This window comes from Eumetopias jubatus, unplaced genomic scaffold (genome assembly GCF_037043125.1).
Source record: "Eumetopias jubatus isolate StellerSeaLion01/CBP00866 unplaced genomic scaffold, mEumJub1_p1.0 scaffold_3, whole genome shotgun sequence".
Taxonomy (NCBI): domain Eukaryota; kingdom Metazoa; phylum Chordata; class Mammalia; order Carnivora; family Otariidae; genus Eumetopias; species Eumetopias jubatus.
In genome coordinates, this window is record NW_028274809.1 from 101,328,250 (window position 1) to 101,346,675 (window position 18,426).

The 18,426-nt window shown below is 53.4% G+C and overlaps 1 protein-coding gene across 3 annotated transcripts in view; it reads left to right on the forward strand.

The window, feature by feature from the left end:
• Window positions 1-18,084, forward strand: part of STEAP3 (STEAP3 metalloreductase) — a 51,366-nt gene extending 33,282 nt beyond the window's left edge. For all 3 annotated transcript variants that reach the window (XM_028101276.2, XM_088021761.1, XM_088021760.1), the window contains exons 3-5: window positions 812-1,339; window positions 7,763-7,927; window positions 15,265-18,084. In XM_028101276.2, coding sequence (XP_027957077.2) covers window positions 812-1,339; window positions 7,763-7,927; window positions 15,265-15,546 — 975 coding nt within the window. In that variant the 3' untranslated portion in view covers window positions 15,547-18,084. The remainder of the gene's footprint in view (window positions 1-811; window positions 1,340-7,762; window positions 7,928-15,264) is intronic.
• The last annotated feature ends 342 nt before the right edge of the window (window positions 18,085-18,426 follow it).

The following is an 18,426-nucleotide window of genomic DNA, read 5'->3' on the forward strand; positions in this document are numbered from 1 at the left end:
TTCCAGGTCAGCTTTGGCCTGGTCCCACTTCCTGGCGACAGGGAGCGGGGAGGACATCCCAGTTTGCAGGGACAACCTGCAAAGGTACAGAGGTGAGAAATGATGCTCCTGGACCTCAGTTTCCTCACCTGCAAAATGGGGCCATACCCACCTGCAGGCTTGTGGTAAGGTGGAGGGACTGCGTGTGTAAAGCCTAGCGCACAGTAGGTGCTGAGCCAGCGTCGGTGGACCAGACTAACCAGAGCAGTGTGAGCAAGGCCACAGTGTTCAGAGATCCAAGGACACTGCCTGGAGCTCGTGGTGAGAAGCTGTGGGCTATGAGGCTGGGGCTGGCTTGTGTGTTGGCTGAGGGCCTTGGGGGCCCGAGGGACACCATCAAAGGGGACACTTGTGGACTGAGGGCTGGAGCTGTAGCCACAGCTGCACGTTCCGGGCCATATGCAAAGCCCAATTACTGAGCAACCCCCAGAGCAGGCCACCGTTCTCAAAGCACCTACTGCAGAGGCTCCTGGGGGCATGTTGCTCGTGGTTGCTGATGGCAATGAAATGGACAAAACGCTCACTGTCGGGTGAGCCCTGGGTCCTCCCTCTGCATCATGGGTGTGCTGAACCAGGGGCTGGGTGGCTATAGGGGCCCCAGGAAGTTGGGGGAAAACCCCGGTCTGGGAGTCAGAGCCACCGTCCACGCTGTGGCTCCCTGGCCTCGGCTTCCTCCGCCGCTTGGTGAGGAGTTTGGCCGAGACACCCTCTGAGGCCCTGCCCGCCCCTGCAGCCTGTGACCCAATTTGATCCACCCCCTTCCTCCCCACAGGTGCCTATCTGCAGTGACCACCCGGATGCCAAGCGGGCCGTCTCGGAGATGGTGCAGGCCATGGGCTTCATGCCCGTGGACATGGGGTCCCTGGTCTCGGCCCGGGAGGTGGAGGCCATGCCTCTGCGCCTCCTCCCGGGCTGGAAGGTGCCCGCCCTCCTGGCCCTGGGGCTCTTCATCTTCTTCTACGTCTACAACTTCGTCCGGGACGTCCTGCAGCCCTACGTGCGGGACGGCAAGAGCAAGTTCTACAAGCTGCCCGTGTCCGTAGTCAACACGACGCTGCCGTGCGTGGCGTACGTGCTGCTGTCCCTAGTGTACCTGCCTGGCGTGCTGGCGGCCGCCCTGCAGCTGCGCCGCGGCACCAAGTACCGCCGCTTCCCCGACTGGCTGGACCATTGGCTGCAGCACCGCAAGCAGATAGGCCTGCTCAGCTTCTTCTGTGCCGCGCTGCACGCCCTCTACAGCTTCTGCCTGCCTCTGAGCCGCGTGAACCGCTACGAGGTGGTCAACCTCGCCATCAAACAGGTACGACCGGCGCGCGCAGCCCGCCCTCGGCTGCTTCTGGCCCCGCGGGGGTGCTGCACCGGCCACCGCCCGACGTGCCGAGGACCCATGAGCCCGGCGGGGCAGTGCCAGTGCTGGTGGACGCAGCCCAGGGCCGGGGGCGGGGGACGGACGCAAGACAGCTGAGAGTTTTCGAGGCTCTGTAGGAGTGCTAAGGAGAAAAGCCAAGCAGGGGAGTGTGGTGGAGCACAGTCTTGAAGCAGGTCAGGGGAGACCTTGCCGAGGTGGTGACGGGTGAGCAGAGGTGGAAGGAGGTGAGAGCGGCCAGTTTCAGCCAGTCCAGGGAGCGACAAGAGCAGAGGCTCTCAGGTGGGAGCCTCCAGGAGCCCAGGGAGGGGTGGTGGGCCAGGCCTAAGTAGTTGAAGGCAGACCAGGGGGGTCCTGAAGGCAGGGGAAGGGCTTTGGCCTTAGGCTCTGAATGAAACAGGGAGCCAGTGAAGGGTTTTGAGGAGGGGAGATTCTCTACCTGACGTTTTAACTGGCTCACTCTCGCTGCTGCAGGGAGAACAGGCAGTAGGGGTCAAAGGCACATGCTGAGAGACCCATGGCCAGGGCGGGGTGCGGGGGGGGGTTGTTGCGCAGGACCCCAGACGAGAGGCCACAGGGGCCTGGAGTGATGTGGGAACAGCAGAGGGCCGGAAAGCATTGAAGGCGTATTTTGAAGCCCGAGTACACAGAATTTTGAAATAGACGGGGTACGCGGGTGGTCAAGGATGAGTCCAGTTTTTGGCCTGAGCATCTGGACGGAGGCAGTTGCCATCAGCTGAGGTGCAGAAGGCCGAAGAAGCAAGCTGTTTTGGTGTGGGGTTGGGGGGAAGCGTTAATGATTCATTCGTTTAGGAAACCCGCGTGGTGCTCTTTTGCCACAGGATTCCTGGAGAATGGAGGGCCTTACGGGCCAGGCCAGGTAGCAACCAGGTAGACCCGGTTTACAAAGCTCACAGGGCCCAATTCTGAGTCCCAGGCAACACTGCCCCACGTGCTAATCCTACCTCCAGTCCCCAGCCAGGCACATGGGGCCTTCCCGCTGCATGCAGGACATTAGTCACCCACTAGAGATTGGCCCAGGTGCCAGTGAGACCCTCATTCCAGCCTGGGTGGCCACCATAGTTCCTGTTCTTGCTTGGGAGGCAGGGATCTCCCCAGCTGTGCCCCCCATGCAGCCATCCCCTCAGAAGCCCGGCCACCTCCCAGAGCAGGAAACTGAAGTCAAGGCTGGGCCACTTCCAGAGAACCGTGGGCCTCAGCCCCCATTCACTCTTGGGGTTCCTGCTCCCCTGCTTGTAGTTTCTCAAGTGCCCTTGTCCTTCCCTGCCCATGGACACCTGGCATCACTGTGTCTGTGGGCTTAGGCTTTCCTCAGAGAAAGGAAGAACCCCAGACTTCAGGCGGAGAAGCAAGACGCCCACTGGAAATGAGAAGAAGGGAAAAATAATAGACACAAACCGTGAAAAAGAACGTGCTGCGTTCCAGGTGCCATCCTAAGTGCTTCACGTACTCCCCGGAAATTCATTTAACCCTCATTCCTCTAAGGCACGTGCTAGGCTACCCTGATTTTACAGATGAGCAAACAGAAGCACAGAGAGGGTAAGTCACTTGACCAAAGTCATGCAGCCAGTAAGTGGCTGAGCTGGGATTCAGATCCAGCCATTCGACTCCAGATCCATACTCATATCCTTATTGCTTTCTATGGGGAAACTAAGTCCAAATTAGCAGTTGAGTAAATGATCCCAGAACTCAGGTCATTCCCTCATTCATTCCCTGAGCGCCGACTCTGCCAGGCCCTGGGGCCCCAGAATGGAATAAGACCGTCTCATCTCTTGCTGTAGCTGATGCTGGGGTGGGAGTGGGGGTGGCGCCTACACCTGAAGGCCAGAGCCCTAAACTCTTGCCCTCCAGCGTCACTGATTGGAACAAAGACCTTGACCTTCAGCAAGTCACAGCCCCTGTTTTGTCCTGAAGGCCCTAATACAGAGTGAGGCCTCTCCCACTGCTAATGTCTGTGATGCTCTGTGATGATATTTTCTTCTAAAATGAGCCAGCCCGCTCAGCAGGAGGCTCTGTGTGGCTTCTCAGGGACTGGCACAATGTTTGCTGCCCAGGAGGTGGCAGATCTGGGTGGCAGGTGTTTCAGGCGGTGGGCGGTGAAGAGGGTAATGCCTCCTACCCCCTAGAGCACAAGGCAGACCCCTGTGCCCTCCCTTCCCCCATCCACCCTCTGATTGCCATTCTCTAAATTCTCTAGCCTGCCAGTGTTCTGCTTGATATTATGTTAACCCAGTTTTGCCACGATGCAAATACCAGAGCGCAGAGGGGCAAGTGAGAGGTAATTTTGCCGGAGTTCCCAAGCCCTGTAGGGCTGCACCCCGCACCCCCCCCACTGATGGAGGTGGCCAGGCAACCATCCCTCCCACAGGACAGAATCACTTGGAGACAGTGAAGGCCTGTCATGCAAAGGGGCTTTCACTTGTCCTGTAGAGTTCTGGAGGGTAGAGCCAGGGCTGAAGCCAGGGCAGAAGTGAGTGTGTTGGGGACGAGGAGGAGTTAGAAGGATGGGGAGGGCGGAGGCTGACACAGGGCAGGGCAGCCCAGCAGTGGTGAGTCGCCTGAACCTGGAGGTGTTGGAGAGGCTAGAGAGTCTGCAGGTCACCCCCGCCCTCAGGCCCTGAGACTGGACCACTGAGAGGCTGTTCTGCATTCAGCCCCTAACTTCAGGCTCCTGCCTGACGCGTGACTTTTCCAGCCTGCCCTCAGGCCCTCCTCACCATCCCGGCTGCCCTGCTGGGCCTTAGGGGAAAGGGACCAGGTTAGCCCGGGCACAGGAAACTCTCCGCGGTCCCCTTCAATCCCCTGAGTCGCAGATTTGGAAACAGAGCAGCATCTCAGCTACAGAGAGAGTCTCTGAGACCGTTTATTGACGGTAGTATCACCTACAATACCTAATATTCGTACAGTGCTTTCTGATTTGCTTGTGTGGCCCCCTAGAAATGCATTTCAAGATCAAAAACAAGATCAAAGATGGGGCGCCTGGGTGGCTCAGATGGTTAAGCGTCTGCCTACGGCTCAGGTCATGATCCCGGGGTCCTGGGATCGAGCCCCGCATCGGGCTCCCTGCTCAGCGGGAAGCCTGCTTCTCCCCCTCCTTCTGCTTCTCCCTCTGCTCATGTTCTCTCTCTCTGTGTGTGTGTCTCTGTGTCTCGAATGAATAAATGAAAAATTCTTAAAAAAAAAAAGATCAAAGAAAATGTAACCCACATACTGTTTTCTCCTTGCCTTTGCCCCCATCCTCGGCTAGGCGCTGTTGGAGAGTCTAAAATTTGCATCTTACCATGTCCCTGCTGAAAAGCAGCTCAGTGATCCCCCACCGTCCTCAGGGTAATGAGAGACCCTTCACAGGACAGCTATGCTCTCCCCCCCACACACTGCTCCTGTCTTGTCCTCTGAGTGGCCACAGCTCGTTCCTCCTGGCCCGGACCCCCCACCCTGGGACACCCTGGGACCATCCGACAAACTTGTATTTCTCTTTTATTTTGTTTTTAAAGATTTTTATTTATTTACTTGAGAGAGAGAGAGAGCACAAGTGGGGGAAAGAGAGGAGCAGACTCCCCGCTAAGCAGGGAGCCCGACACGGGGCTCGATCCCAGGACCCCGGGATCATGACCTGAGCCGAAGGCAGACGCTTAACCGACTGAGCCACACGGCACCCCTGTATTTCTCTTATAAAACTCTGCCTCCGTTCAGCTCCTCCTGCCTGTCTTGCCCATTCCCCGTACCCACCTCTATAATCTGTTGTATTTTGTCCGTGCTTCTGTGATGTTGATCATGCAGCACTTGTCTGTCTTCTGCCCCCATTCAGTTCTGTGACTGGGCCTTCCACCCCTTGAGGTCCGTGGCTCCTGAGAGATTCCCAGCGCACGTTCATGGAGCGGCTGTTAAACTAGCCACCATGAAGCCAGTACAAGGCATCTCTTAGGAGGAGAACATGTAGGGCTTAGGGCAAGAACTAGTCTGACTTCCCAGCTGCTGTTAAAAACAGCACCAGCCATTTATTGTACTAATCACCTACTGTGTGCCAGTCATATGCGACTCGTTGCACAAACATCATCCTTTTTCCCCCTGTGATAACACGGCCAGAAAGAGGCCCCGGTTAGCCAGGGAAGGGACTGCCCAGGGTCTCGTGACTGCCCCCTAGTGGCAGCATCAGCATGGAGCCCGGCCTGGGGACTGAAGCCGTTGTCCTATTACCAAAGGCTGCCTCTTCTATGTCCGTATCCCCCTTCTCTGGGTTTGCCTGGGGGTCAGCACCACCCTCTTCCCACACTCTGACCACCCTTGGGACAAGGAGAGGGGCTCATGCCACAGCCTCACTGGTCCTCCTGCCCCGGGGTTCTTCAGGCTGCAGCCTGCAACCCACGGGGAAAGGAAAGCCTACACGTGAACACCACTATTCCATCTCCTGTCGGCGAGCACTATCCTTGTCATTCTCAAGGGGGCCAACTGGATGAGCTGTGAATGTGGGAGAATTACCAGGGGAGTGAAGAGCTGTTGAATCGACATTCCAGGTAGCCGTGGGTGACACTGGGCACTGGGGAGCCCTGAGTCCAGCACGGTGGCCCAGCCGGTTGGTGAGAATCCCACAGGCTATTGAAGGCGGCCGGGCTGCAGATCCTCAATCAGGTTCCTCACCACCCATTGCTCCGCTGCCCACCTCACCCCACCGCTTCCCAGAGTCATTGCAGAGTGGAAATTGTTAGAGGAAAAAAACAAGACATTTTGCAAGCAAGTGTGGTATGTGTGTGTAATCATCCAGACTCTGACTTGTGACATTAACCGCCTGATCTTACCGAAACGCAGAGAGGAATGACTAATGAAGTCTATCTGAAGAACAAACAATTTGCAATGAGATGACTTACTTAGTGACAGTTGTCAACACCTTGAAGGGGTGAGTAAGACTCGGAGCCGAGTTAGGCAGGAGACCTCGCCGCCCTCTGCGGGGCAGTGTCAGTCAGAGCCTTCCGGCGTGTTTGGTACACAAGCCCAGTTATGGGATCGTAGACATCACCTCTCCCAGCCCGCAGCCGAGGCCCAGAGCCAGGGTTGCCCACAGTCACATACGACTTGTGGTCAGGATGAGAACCCAAGTCCCCAGACTCCTGGTCCTTTTGTGGCTTAAGGACACCGACGTGAGCCAGCCTGCCCTAAAATAGAACCGAGGCCATCGTGTTTCTCAATTGCAGGAAAAGCACCCGGGGGATGGCATTTTCTCAGTTTCTTTAAGCTTCGTCTCATCAGCTTTTCAACCATTTTGCTCGGCCCACCAGACTCATTTTTAATACTGTGTCTGGTAACTGGGCCTGGGTTTTTTGTTTTATTTTGTTTTGTTTTTTTCCTGCTGAAAGAGTTTCTTACAAACTTCTATGAGTCATTCTATTTTGCAAAGCAGAGACCAGCCTGCTAAGGCAGAGCCACATTTCCTAATAGAAAATACTGTTCCTTGATCTGCTGCTAGAATGAAAGGACCAGCATTTCATGGGGTTTCTCAGAGAACACCTTGACTTCCAGGAACTCTGCTATCTGGTCTGGTTGGCAAATGACGGTTCCAACGGAAAGACCTTAACAAAAGCTTCCTCGAGTGTGTGCGCCGTATGAGGGAGTGCCGGCCGGGCTGGGAGTGAGGAGGCGGGGGGTAGAAATCTCCGGGCCCGCAGGGGCTCCCCGATTTGTGTCTACCTCTTGCTCACTGGGGGATCCCAGAGCTCCGGAAGGGCAGGCACCCTGGCTCCCTGCAGCCCAGGGCACAGCACACAGCAGGTGCTCCATATGTGCTCACGACTTGGTGATGGTGATAGATGTCAGTCTCTGTAGCCTGGCAACGGTTGAGCCAAAGCTATATTCCTCAGGTAGAAATGGGGAACCGAGTGGGAAGTCAGGAGCTGGTGGCTTTGAGTCAGGAAATGTGGAGGGATCTAGTGTCTCCATGCGTCTTTGTGTGCCCTGAGTGGAAGCCGGTGGTCAGCATGGCTTATTGGGCTGGTTGATTGGCCCCAGGAAGATTTGAGAAAGCCAAGACCCAGACTGCCTGGGTCCCAATCCCAGCTCTACCCTCTACTGCCCTGTGCATGACCTTGGGAAAATGACTTGATCCTTGTGCCTCGTTTCCCTCATCTGTAAAATGGGGATCATAGTGCACCCTACCTCGTGGGGTTGTTGAGGATTAGAGGAGCTGCTGCCTGAAAAACACTTAGAACGGGACCAGGCCCATGTGGGACGTGGTGGGAGTGTTAATCATCACAGTGTTTCTCCGGCCCTAAGCTACCCTGTCGCCCACACCCCGGGGCACCAACCTCTGCCACTGTGCTCATGGTTCCCCCCCCCCGACATCAGGTCCTGGCCAACAAGAGTCACCTGTGGATCGAGGAGGAAGTCTGGCGGATGGAGATCTACCTCTCCCTGGGAGTGCTGGCCCTTGGCACGCTGTCCCTGCTGGCTGTCACGTCCCTGCCCTCCATTGCAAACTCGCTCAACTGGAGAGAGTTCAGCTTCGTTCAGGTAAAGTAGTTCTGCCTGTGCTGGTGAGCCTCAGCTCGCGTGGCGCTGGCCCTGACCCTCCATGAACCAGCTTGACTTTCATAATCCGTGTGACATGACCACTCCTTCAGACGCCGGGGACTTCCCGAGCCTTGAGGGCTCCCCCCAAGTCTCCCGATAAAGGGGCTGCAGGACAAGCTCATCATCTGGGGAAGCCAGATATAGACATGTGAAAAAATTAGACAAGGGAACAGTGAACCCTGGACTAAACACTCTCCATTCCTACAGTTCTTGAGCTTCCCAAACAAAATTGCATGATTTTGTGCAGTCATTGCATATCTCACTGGTCTAGCTAGCAGTCAGTGAGCCAGTGAGGGAGCCCCGCCGACCACTCAGCAACCTCCTCTCACGCGGCTCTCTGGTCCCCTTTAGCCCCTTGATTCATACAGGGCCAAAGAGGAGGTGAGCATTAGGATCACCGGTTTATCGGGGCTAAAACTTAGCATGTCCCGAAGGACACCATTCCTGTGAGACATCAGAGAAAAGGAGATCTGTAGTCAAATAAATTTGAGAAAAGATCTGCCTTCCCTAAGATATTCACAATGCACTTTGGCACATCAAAGATTCTGGTAGCATCTACCACAAACCAACCCTGTTAACCAGACTTATTTGAGCATGAACACCCTCCCTCCCCCCACTTTTGGGGGTTTGGTTTTTTGTCTTGTTTTTGGTTTTCAGAGTATGGCAACTGCACTCCACCAAACACCGTTTAGGAAATGCTGCTAATAGCACAGGGCCTTTATGCAGGTATTCCTTCGGGAGGTGTTTATTGAGCACTTACTGCATGCCAGGCATTGTGTTAGGCCTCCGATGCGATAGGGAACAAGACAGGCAGAGCCACGTTTCAGTCACAAGGCCAACTGAGACAGGGACAGTTTTTACACTGCTTTGGCATCCCCCACTCTTCTCTATACAAAGTACGCGGTCAGCCCGCAAGTGTTGGCGGATTAACTCATCCCCTCCGTGGATAGGTGGTGACTAATACTGGATTCTGCCATTGATACTGGATCAGGGCAGAGAACAGCGCTCATATCCACCCCCAGTATCAACAAAAATCTGTCACATCTCTTCTCTGTGTGGTGAGGACATAGTACAGGATTCACAGAGGGACGCTGACCGTGCAGTGCTCTTATGTAATCCAAATTAACTGTTCCCGAATGGGGACGCTAACATACCTAGAACAAAACACAGTTGTGGTTGTTTTGGGTCTGTTTTTTTTGTTTTTTGTTTTGTTTTGTTTTGTTTTTTGAAGTCTCTCTGTTTCTGAATCTCACTGGCTCTGCTCATCTCGGAAGGCCTCCGGAGGAATGCTCAGGGCTGACACATGCCGGCAGCAGAGGGGGAAAACAGAATTTTATTTATCTGCCACTAATCCCCATGTGTCGCACACCCAAATCTCGGATTTTCCTGTTCCTGCTTGGAGTATCCTGCGGTGCCTGGTTTATCCACAATTAAAACAGACTGCAGGTCGCTCCCTTCACCGAAAAGTTGCTCCGTTAAGCAGCTGTAGGTTACAAGCCCGGTTCTGTCTGCCGGGGAAAGCCAGAGGATTTGATTTTGTTAGCGAAAGCGGACTGGAACCTGAGGAGCCGTGCTCGACTTTACCTACTAAAGAGTTGAAATGTAAATATGGAAGTCCCTCGGCCACTGCAAGAACAGTGGGGGGGTTGCAAGGCTGGGAGCTGGGTAAGAAAGGCAGGGTTTTACTTGGGGAAGTCAAATGCCCACAGTCTGTCCATGAGAACAAACGCTCTGTCTCCCGAGAGCGCTAATATAGGGAGGAGGAAGTCAGCGCCCAGAGCCTGGGGTCCAGCTCTGCGTCCCCCTGTCGCAGCTCTGGAATCGTGGGCAGGTGACGAACCCCACCCGAACCTCACCTTACCTGTAAGATGGAGTTAATGCCCACGGAGGTGTCATGAACCACCGTGAGAAAAACGACATGTGGCAGAAAGTAGAAAGTATTTTGCTATTATTCTTAGGGTATGCGGCCACATTTCCATTACCCCTGACTAAGCGACCAACCACCCATTTCTGAGTTCACGAGCAGCCAAGAGACTCCCGCCCTGGGCGTCAGAATGGTCCAGGGCTGGGTTTGCAAACCGCGGTCAGTACTCACTGGTGGGTCGTGAAATGAATTTTTTTTTAATGTTGATTTTCTCTTTTTTCTTTTCTTTTTGTCTTTTTTTTTTTTAAGATTTTATTTATTTATTTGACAGAGACAGCGAGAGAGGGAACACAAGCAGGGGGGAGTGGGAAAGGGAGAAGCAGGCTTCCTGTGGAGCAGGGAGCCCAATGCGGGGCTCGATCCCAGGACCCTGGGACCATGACCTGAGCCGAAGGCAGACGCCTAACGACTGAACCACCCAGGTGGCCCACAACCAGCTTTTTTTTAAAAAAAATAATGTTATGAAAATGTCAGAGGGCTTTGCATGGTCTAAGAATAGATTTTTTTTCAATTATATTGATTCGATAGTTATATTTACATATGTGGCGTACCTGGTTGTGTCCAGGACAGTAATGAAAAGTGTGGTTCTTACTGCAAGCCACCATCTCCAAGTTTGAAGTCACAGAGCTCTTTTGGAGAATGACAGATACCCAGACCCACCCCTGACCTACGGACTCAGATGTCCAAGCAGTCTGTTTTCGTGAGCTCCTTGGGTGACAGGCACTGTGTGGTAACCACTGGGGTGGCGGACCGAGGTTGTGGAGCCAGCAGATTCTGGGTTTCAGTCCCAAGCCCGCCGGTGCCCCGACCCCGTCTCCTCCCGCTACCGCGCACGACCACAGGGGGTCACCAGGGCTGAGCAGCTGGCTGTGGAGAGCCGTGCTTCTCCATGGACTTGGCCTGACTCCTGGGTCTATGATGGTTTATGGAACCAAAAGTCATCAAAACAGTGTGTGGACTCTATAGTGGTGACTTGTGTTTATGTTTATCCTTTTGTTCCTGAGGCTGGTTTCAAAGGTTTAAATTTGAGGTTTTGTGGTTATGGCTTTATGGTTTTGGTTTGGTCTTGGTGTGCTCACTGCTCGAAGTTAGCCAGCTAAACATTGTTAGGTTGCAGAATTGCCAGGTCAGGGCCTCTCACCTGCACAGAGACATGAGGGTTCTCCTCTAGCAGCTCAGTTCTGCCCCAGAGTTAGAGGGACTTCCCGTGACCTCGCCCACTCTAGCCACCTGCCTGAAATAATGACAGGCCAGCTCTGACCCCAGCTCCGTGAACGATCGTCCAACAGCCCCTCTACACCACAGTAAGTGACCAAGAGCAGGAGCCACCGACAACCTGGCTGTTTCTTTTTTGCTAACAAGTTTACATACAATATAAAGGGCCTTAGCTTGGGGAGTGCGGGGGGGGGGGGGGCGTTGTTGCGGGGGGGGGGGGTGGTGTGGGCTGATTGTTGTTTCAGATTGTTGCCAAGGAGAGAGAGTGTGAGGAAAACAAACTCACTGGAACCATCTAGGTGTCCCATTGGGATTGCAAAGTCCAAATGCCCTTTGTTACTGGCTGATCTTTGGCTGTCAGCCCTCTCTGTAAACCATTAGCCTGAGGCTGGGGCTTCCTGCCATCTGTCACCATGGAATTTTGGATAGCGAAAGGATGGGGATGCAGCAATGGGAGCAGCATCTTGGTGCCCTCCCAGTGCACGTCCACATTGTCTAGCACAATACATCACTCCAAATTAGGGGTTGGGGATGCTGGCCCACGTGGGTCAAACACTGGAGCTCTAGGACATGTCCCTAAAGGAAATGCTGAGGCCTCCCCGGGGGGCCACCAGGGCTAGGTCCCTCGGCCTGGGTGGGTTCCCATTTCTTCAGCATCTGGGGAAGCCCCATGAGGCTTCAGTGGATCTTTGTGGAAGGCACACATAGTATCAGGTCCATCCTAATCAAATAGCCTGGGCAGAGGGACACACAGAGGCTTCTCATCCTGATGCTGGAAAGGCTTGCGTGATGAGAGTCCCCTAAATTAGTTGTTCTTAGTCCTTACTGCACATTAGCATCATCACTGAATTTCTAAAAGCTAATGATGCCTGAGCCCCACCCCAAACCAATCTCATGTGCATTTCCGGGCCGGGCTTGGGCATTCATCTTTTTCCCAAGCTCCCCATTATTTTACCCTGGAGCCGGATGTGAAAACCGCAGTCTCAGACTCAGGGGTAAAAGGCACTTCCCAGCCATCTGAGCAAAGCCCAGTAAATCCATGTGAGTAAGGGGAGCCACGGTTTGGGGCCGGACAGCTGGTTGGGAATGTCAGGGCAGTTGTCCAGCTTGTTCAAGATTTATTTCTGATGGTCAGTGCTAGGGACCTTCCCTTCCCTCTCAATTCTTTTTATTGTAGTAAAATAACGTAACACAAAATTTACTCTCTTAACCATTAAGTGTACAGTTCAGTGATACTAAGTACATCCCCACTGTGGGGCAACCATCCCCACCATCCATCTGCAGAGCTCTTTCCCGTCTTGCAACACTCTGTCCCCATGAATCACTAACTCCCCACGGTCCCCTTCCCCAGCCCCTGGCGACCGCCATTCCACTCTCTGTCTCTATGACTTCACCAGCTCATATAAGACAATCCTACAGTATTTGTCTTTTTTGTGTCCAGCTGACTTCACGGAGCATCATGTCCTCAAGGTCCGTTCATGTCACACCAAGGTGTCAGAACTGCCTTCCTCTTTAAGGCTGAATAATATTCCACTGTTTAGAACTATCCCGTTTTGCTTGTCCATTCTTCTGCTGATGGGCACTTGGGCTGCCTCCATGTTTCGGCGACTGTGAGTATAGGGTGTCCACATATCTCTTCAGGACCCTGCTTTCCATTCCTTTGGGGTACAGGTCAGAAGTAGGAGCACTCGAGTGTGCGGTAATTGTATTTTTAATTTATTCAGGAACCGCCCCCCACCTTCCACGCAGCTGCACCTACCCACAGTGCGCAAGGCTTCCAATTTCTCCACATCCTCTCAACCTTGTTTTCTGGGTTTTTGACTGTAGCCATCCTCATGGGTGTGAGGCGACATCTCATTGTGGTTTAGACCTGCATTTCCCTGATGATGAGTGACGTTGAGCATCTCTTCGTGTGTTTATTGGCCATTTCGTACGTCTTCTTTGGAGAAATTTCTATTCAAGTACTTTGCCTATTTTTGAAATGGGGTGTTTGGTTTTCTGTCATTGAGTTTGGGAGTTCTCTATATAGTTTGGATATTAATCCCAAATAGTTCCTCAGTGCTGGAGACCTTCTTAACCCCAGTCTTCAATATCGACAGATCAGAACTTTTAGACAAAGTGGGTGTGGTTCAGAAGTTTCAAGGAGATTTGGAATTCTTGATAGATACATCTAGAAGTGACGAGGAGCTGGTTGTGACTCGCAGTCAGGGAGCCTTCTATTTTGGGGGATGACCATTTTAATATGACATAACTGTGGGTAGAAGCACAGAGCCACCCCATGGCTCTTCCCGACAGGCTGTGTGGAGCCAGGAAATTGTTAAAGATGGGATAAAAACATCTTCTAAGTTACTGAAAGCCAAGAAAACACAGAGATGGCTAGGAACGCTAGAAACTGGGGACCTTTTGGCAACTAGTGTTTTTTAGGGGTCAAAAATGCTGTACCTCGGAACCTATCTATGAACATATAGTGTAGAGCCATTAGAAAATGTTTTGTTTTTTTCATAGAAGTATTGAGAGCAATTCTTCCGAACAGTGTTCTTCCACGTACCGAGGTTGACCATCCTGGCATAGGCAAGGCGTCCCCCACAATAGAGAGGAGCAAGAATGAGGCATGGTAGCAGAATCAGACCCACTTAGAACCGTGCCGGAGGGGAGTGCAAGCAAGACAGTGTCTCTCAACCAAACCCCCTGGATCAATGCTGACAAGTGGGGCTAGAAGGAAATCCAGGAGGCCCAACTGTAGCTTCTCTGTGGAAAGCTCCAAGCCAACCTATAAAGAGTACCCCGAGGTACCGTCATACTGCCACATTTCAATTAAGCCCTTCCAGCGTCTCCTTGGAGAAAATGCATATGTGTTCATGGCTTGATGAGTCACTGCTATTTTCATTCCTTATGTAATAAACACAGGGCTCTCCTGCCCCAGATCTCTCAGTGGTTCCTTGGTGCTTACGGAATACAGTCAGAACCGCCCAGTGCTTCCCTGTGCCTTCCACAAAGCCCTGCCCCTTGCTGCGCCAAGCTCTCCATCATCCCTGGCTTCTCTGCCGGCTGCAGAATGCCCATCTATATAGCGCTTCCCCCACATCTCCAACTTTAGCTTTGGGGACCATTTACTTGTCACTGAGGCTCAGTTAGTGGCTTGCCCAGGGTCACAGTGTCATTTGAGTAGACTCTGGAATGCCTCATTTGTTGTCCACAAGAAACTGCCAAAGATTCCAAGGCTAGAGCTACAGATCAGCACTTCCCAGCTATTTCCATGCCCTGGCTCCCGTGGAAAGTCAGGATTGTATAGCCCTTGGGGTGATGAAGAGCTGCTCTTGGCTGGAGGTGGCGCACAGAAGCCCACCTGTGGCTCAAGGGCTGGGACGTTCACCTTCCCTGCAGGATGGCCTAAACTGCTTCCGTTTGGGTTTGTGACTGTCCCGGTCTCCATGCAGTACCCACTCCCTTCTAGGCAAGAGAGGAACCTGGCAGGGTTTCCATCTGAGGTGTTGATGAGTCAGGGTGTGGGTAGGAGGGGAGGGACCAGCCCCCACCAAGAGCATCTACATGATGCTCGAAAGCCGAGGGCTTCACAGAGAGTGTCAGGTCACCCGGCCTACAGGCCTCGGAGCCGCCCTCACTACTGGTGCCAAATCCACATGCCAAGTACGTTTGTTACTTTGTGTCCATGTTTAAATCAACTTCAAACCAATTCAGTTTTTTATCTGGCCTCATCTTAGGCCAGATATTATTGGTGAAATTATGGCTTGGGTAGCTGTCAGACATCTGTTACTCTACTATACATTAAACTATGCACAAAACTAGTAAAATGTTTTTAAACGTCGTTGAACTTCATTCCATCTAAAGTCCACCAGAGGTACGAATAACACAGGTTGAGGAAAAGCAGCATCATTTACCAGATCCTCATGATTTAGTCGATCCTTACACACCTGCAGGGTAGAGGCATTATTCTCATTTTTCTGTTGGGGAAACTGAGGCTCAGAGCATTTGGACAGGGCTGGGATTGGAACCCAGAGTCTCGACTACCAGAGCAGTCCTCCTTTCTCCCCCTCAGCCAGGCAGGCAGAAGAGCCCTTGGTGGAATCACCCCGTGTCACCACCCTGGCCCTAACTCCATCCTTCCTTTCTCCTGCAGTCGACCCTGGGCTTTGTGGCCCTGGTGCTGAGCACCCTGCACACACTCACCTATGGCTGGACCCGTGCCTTCGAAGACAGCCATTACAAGTTCTACCTGCCTCCCACGTTCACGCTCACACTGCTCGTGCCCTGTGTCGTGATCCTGGCCAAAGGCCTGTTCCTGCTCCCCTGCTTCAGCCGCAGGCTCTCCAAAATCCGGAGGGGCTGGGAGAAGGATGGTGGCGTCAAGTTTACTCTGCCCATGGACCACGCCCTGGCCCAGAAGACGAGCCACGTGTGAGGTGCCTGCCTCTGACCCCAGAAACCAGACACGGGCAGGACAGTGCCCTGGGCCTGTCAGGGCTGCTTTTCTGGGTCATGCGGTCTGGTGAAATTATGCGCCAAGTGGTGGTTCGAGGTCTGAATTCCTGGGACCCACATGTATGCGGTAATATTCAGAATGGCACACGCACAGGTGTGACATATATGTTCATATAGATTTCATATATATAACGGGATTTGCATTTATAGTTACTTAGCTAAAAAGTTGAGTCCCTGAGATTTCAACTTGTAGATTTAAAAGCCAGTGCCAGACGTTAGGAGAACAGCACCTCACCCTATGGGGATCGCTGCAGGGACGGACACACACTCTGCACAGAAAAGGCGGTGAGTGGCTTGTACCTTGGTGGATTCGATCCATTTGTGTTCCCACTCCCTTTTTGCTGCTTTCCCGAGGCTTTTGCAGAGCTGGGGCTCTAAGGGGGCAGATAAGAGCGCAGCCTGGAGCCAGATTTGGTGCACTGGGCTAAAGAGTCTCCAGCAAGCAAGCAGAGCAGGGGGAGGCCTCCGCCCTCATTCACCTTCGGCAGCAGCAGGAGGTCAGGGCCCGTGGGGGGTGAGGCTGCTGTCTGTACCCTGGGAGCCAATTGTTGAGTGGTCCTTTGCCAGGTCAAGGGGGCAGGGGGATCGGGGCCCAAGCTGATCTTCCCAGTCCTCCCTGAGCTGGGGAGATTTTTTTTTTCCCTGAAAGTCTGACGTCACCACAGGGGCGGCACATTGATCTCTTGTGGGAGTGTGAAGTCACCTCCGTGCAGGAGCTACTAATGAACCATCTTGAGAACAAGTGTAATTTCTTTCCCTCCTTTAAGTTGGTGATGACCGTTCTTTAAACCACTGTGCCTTCTCACCTTTCAGATCATTAGTGCGGATATCTCTTAGGAAGGCCCAGAGCAGGCCCTCTAAAAGTCAGCCCGAGGGGGAGGGGAAAACAAGGCAGACAGCGCTCAGCATCCCAACTAAGGCTTTCCTGGGCCCCACCCAGCACACGGAAGGACTGATTGTCTCCACTGAATCCGTCCCGTGGAAAAACACGGGGACCTCATCGGTATGTCCCCGCTGCTGCTGCCGGGCAGAGAACCAGCCAGAAAACCACACTGGCTCCAAGTTCCCCACTGCTCCAGGGAAACAGGGAGAACGTGGGCAACAGGACACCCCAAGAATCACCAACCCCAGGCGGTCACACTTCAGAATCATTGGGGAGGGTCTTTTCTACCAAAGCTACAAACTTGAAGTGCTGCTACCCCAAAGCACAAGAGGCTGGACCACAGCCAGGGTCATAGGACGCATGTCCTCAAATCCCATGCTTGTTCCTATTGAAACCGCTTTTATGTCCCCTGTGGAGAAAAAGCTGTTTTGGGCTGAGCCCCCACACCCTAGAACCAGGATGATCTGTCACCTCCACAAAAAAAGCACCTATGAACACAAAGGGGATAAAGCCCCAATGGAAGACACAAGTGAGGCAAACGCTGAACTCTGCTCTGAATGGGGAGCTCTGGTCATGCTTATGGCTCAGGTCTTCCCGGCCAGAGGGCATCTTAGGAACAGAGAGTCGAGCCAGCAAAGGCTAATAAGACCCCTGTGAGAAGAGGAGGTCCCTGCTTCCCTCAGGGAGGCCTCAGGAGCCCATGTCTGTAGAGCACATTAGGGTCCTTTAGTGAAAAGGGGGGGAAAAAAAAAAGCCAAGTGCAAGAATATCTCATTAGGCCAGTGACTGATGGAGGGAAGGCGGTGCAGGCGAAGCTGTGTGCTTCCTGCTGATGTTTTCCATCTGCTGCTTCAAGGCTGAGCGGCAGAAGCTTGTCTTCCAAATGGGCCCCGATGGAGCGGCCGCCGAGTTCCTCGGAGAAGCTCACTGGAAAGGAGGCAGGCGAAGCACAGATTCCAGCATTCGATTCATAAAATGAGGGCCCGTCCATTTCCTGCTGATTGGAAGCAGGGAGAACAGGGGCACCTGGGATCCACTAGGGCTCTCCAACCCCAGTCAGTATTGGCTGCCTTCCTTCTCCAGCCCTCCCTGGGCCCAGGGAATTTCCTTATACCAAAGATGCTGACATCCAGCAACATCCAGTATGCTCCCTCCCCTTCCCTGCCCCCCTCCTGCTGCAGGTGCTCCTAGGGGAGGGAACTGGTTCCAAGGTGGGTGGCAGGAGGGAACAAGTGCAGCAGAGGACCTGGCTGCCTACCAGCTGGACAATCAACTCATGAAAGGCAGGGTGTGCTGTGTGCTTGGGCTTGATCTGGTGTCTGTTGCTCTTCCCTACCTCACCAGGCAGCTGGCAACAGCATCCCCATGAGAGCAAGTCACTCCCTTTCAGCCTGGTAAACTCTGTGTGCCTCTGGGTACAAAAGTGCCTGAACCAATGTGCTCCAGAAGTCCTAAATGCCATGGTCTGAGGTTGACGTTTAAAATCAATGCCACTGAAACAGTCTGTGTATTTTGCGTTTACCTTGTAGAGCTTGTCTAAGAAGCAGCAAAAATAAACACCTAACCTTCTGTGAATTTCAGGCTTTTATTTCTGTCCTGCCGATCACTGCCCACTCATTCATTCATTGGCTCCATGAGCCTTCTGATTGGCGCTTGCTCTGAGTCAGGCAGTATGCAAGGTGGGGCACAGAATGATCTGGGCTAGAGCTCACCTCTGAGGAAGGACAGGCATGCAGACCTACAGCAACAGGCTAGGAAGGACAGACGAGATCCAGGCGACAACGTGGTGGGGGTGGGGGATGGGGATCGGTTGTGTGTGCGAAAGGAGCCCCCTAACCAAAGCCAGTGGAGTCAGGGGAAGGCTTCCCAGAGGAAGCAGTGTCTGTGCCATGGTCGGAAGGCTGCAGCTTTGAATGT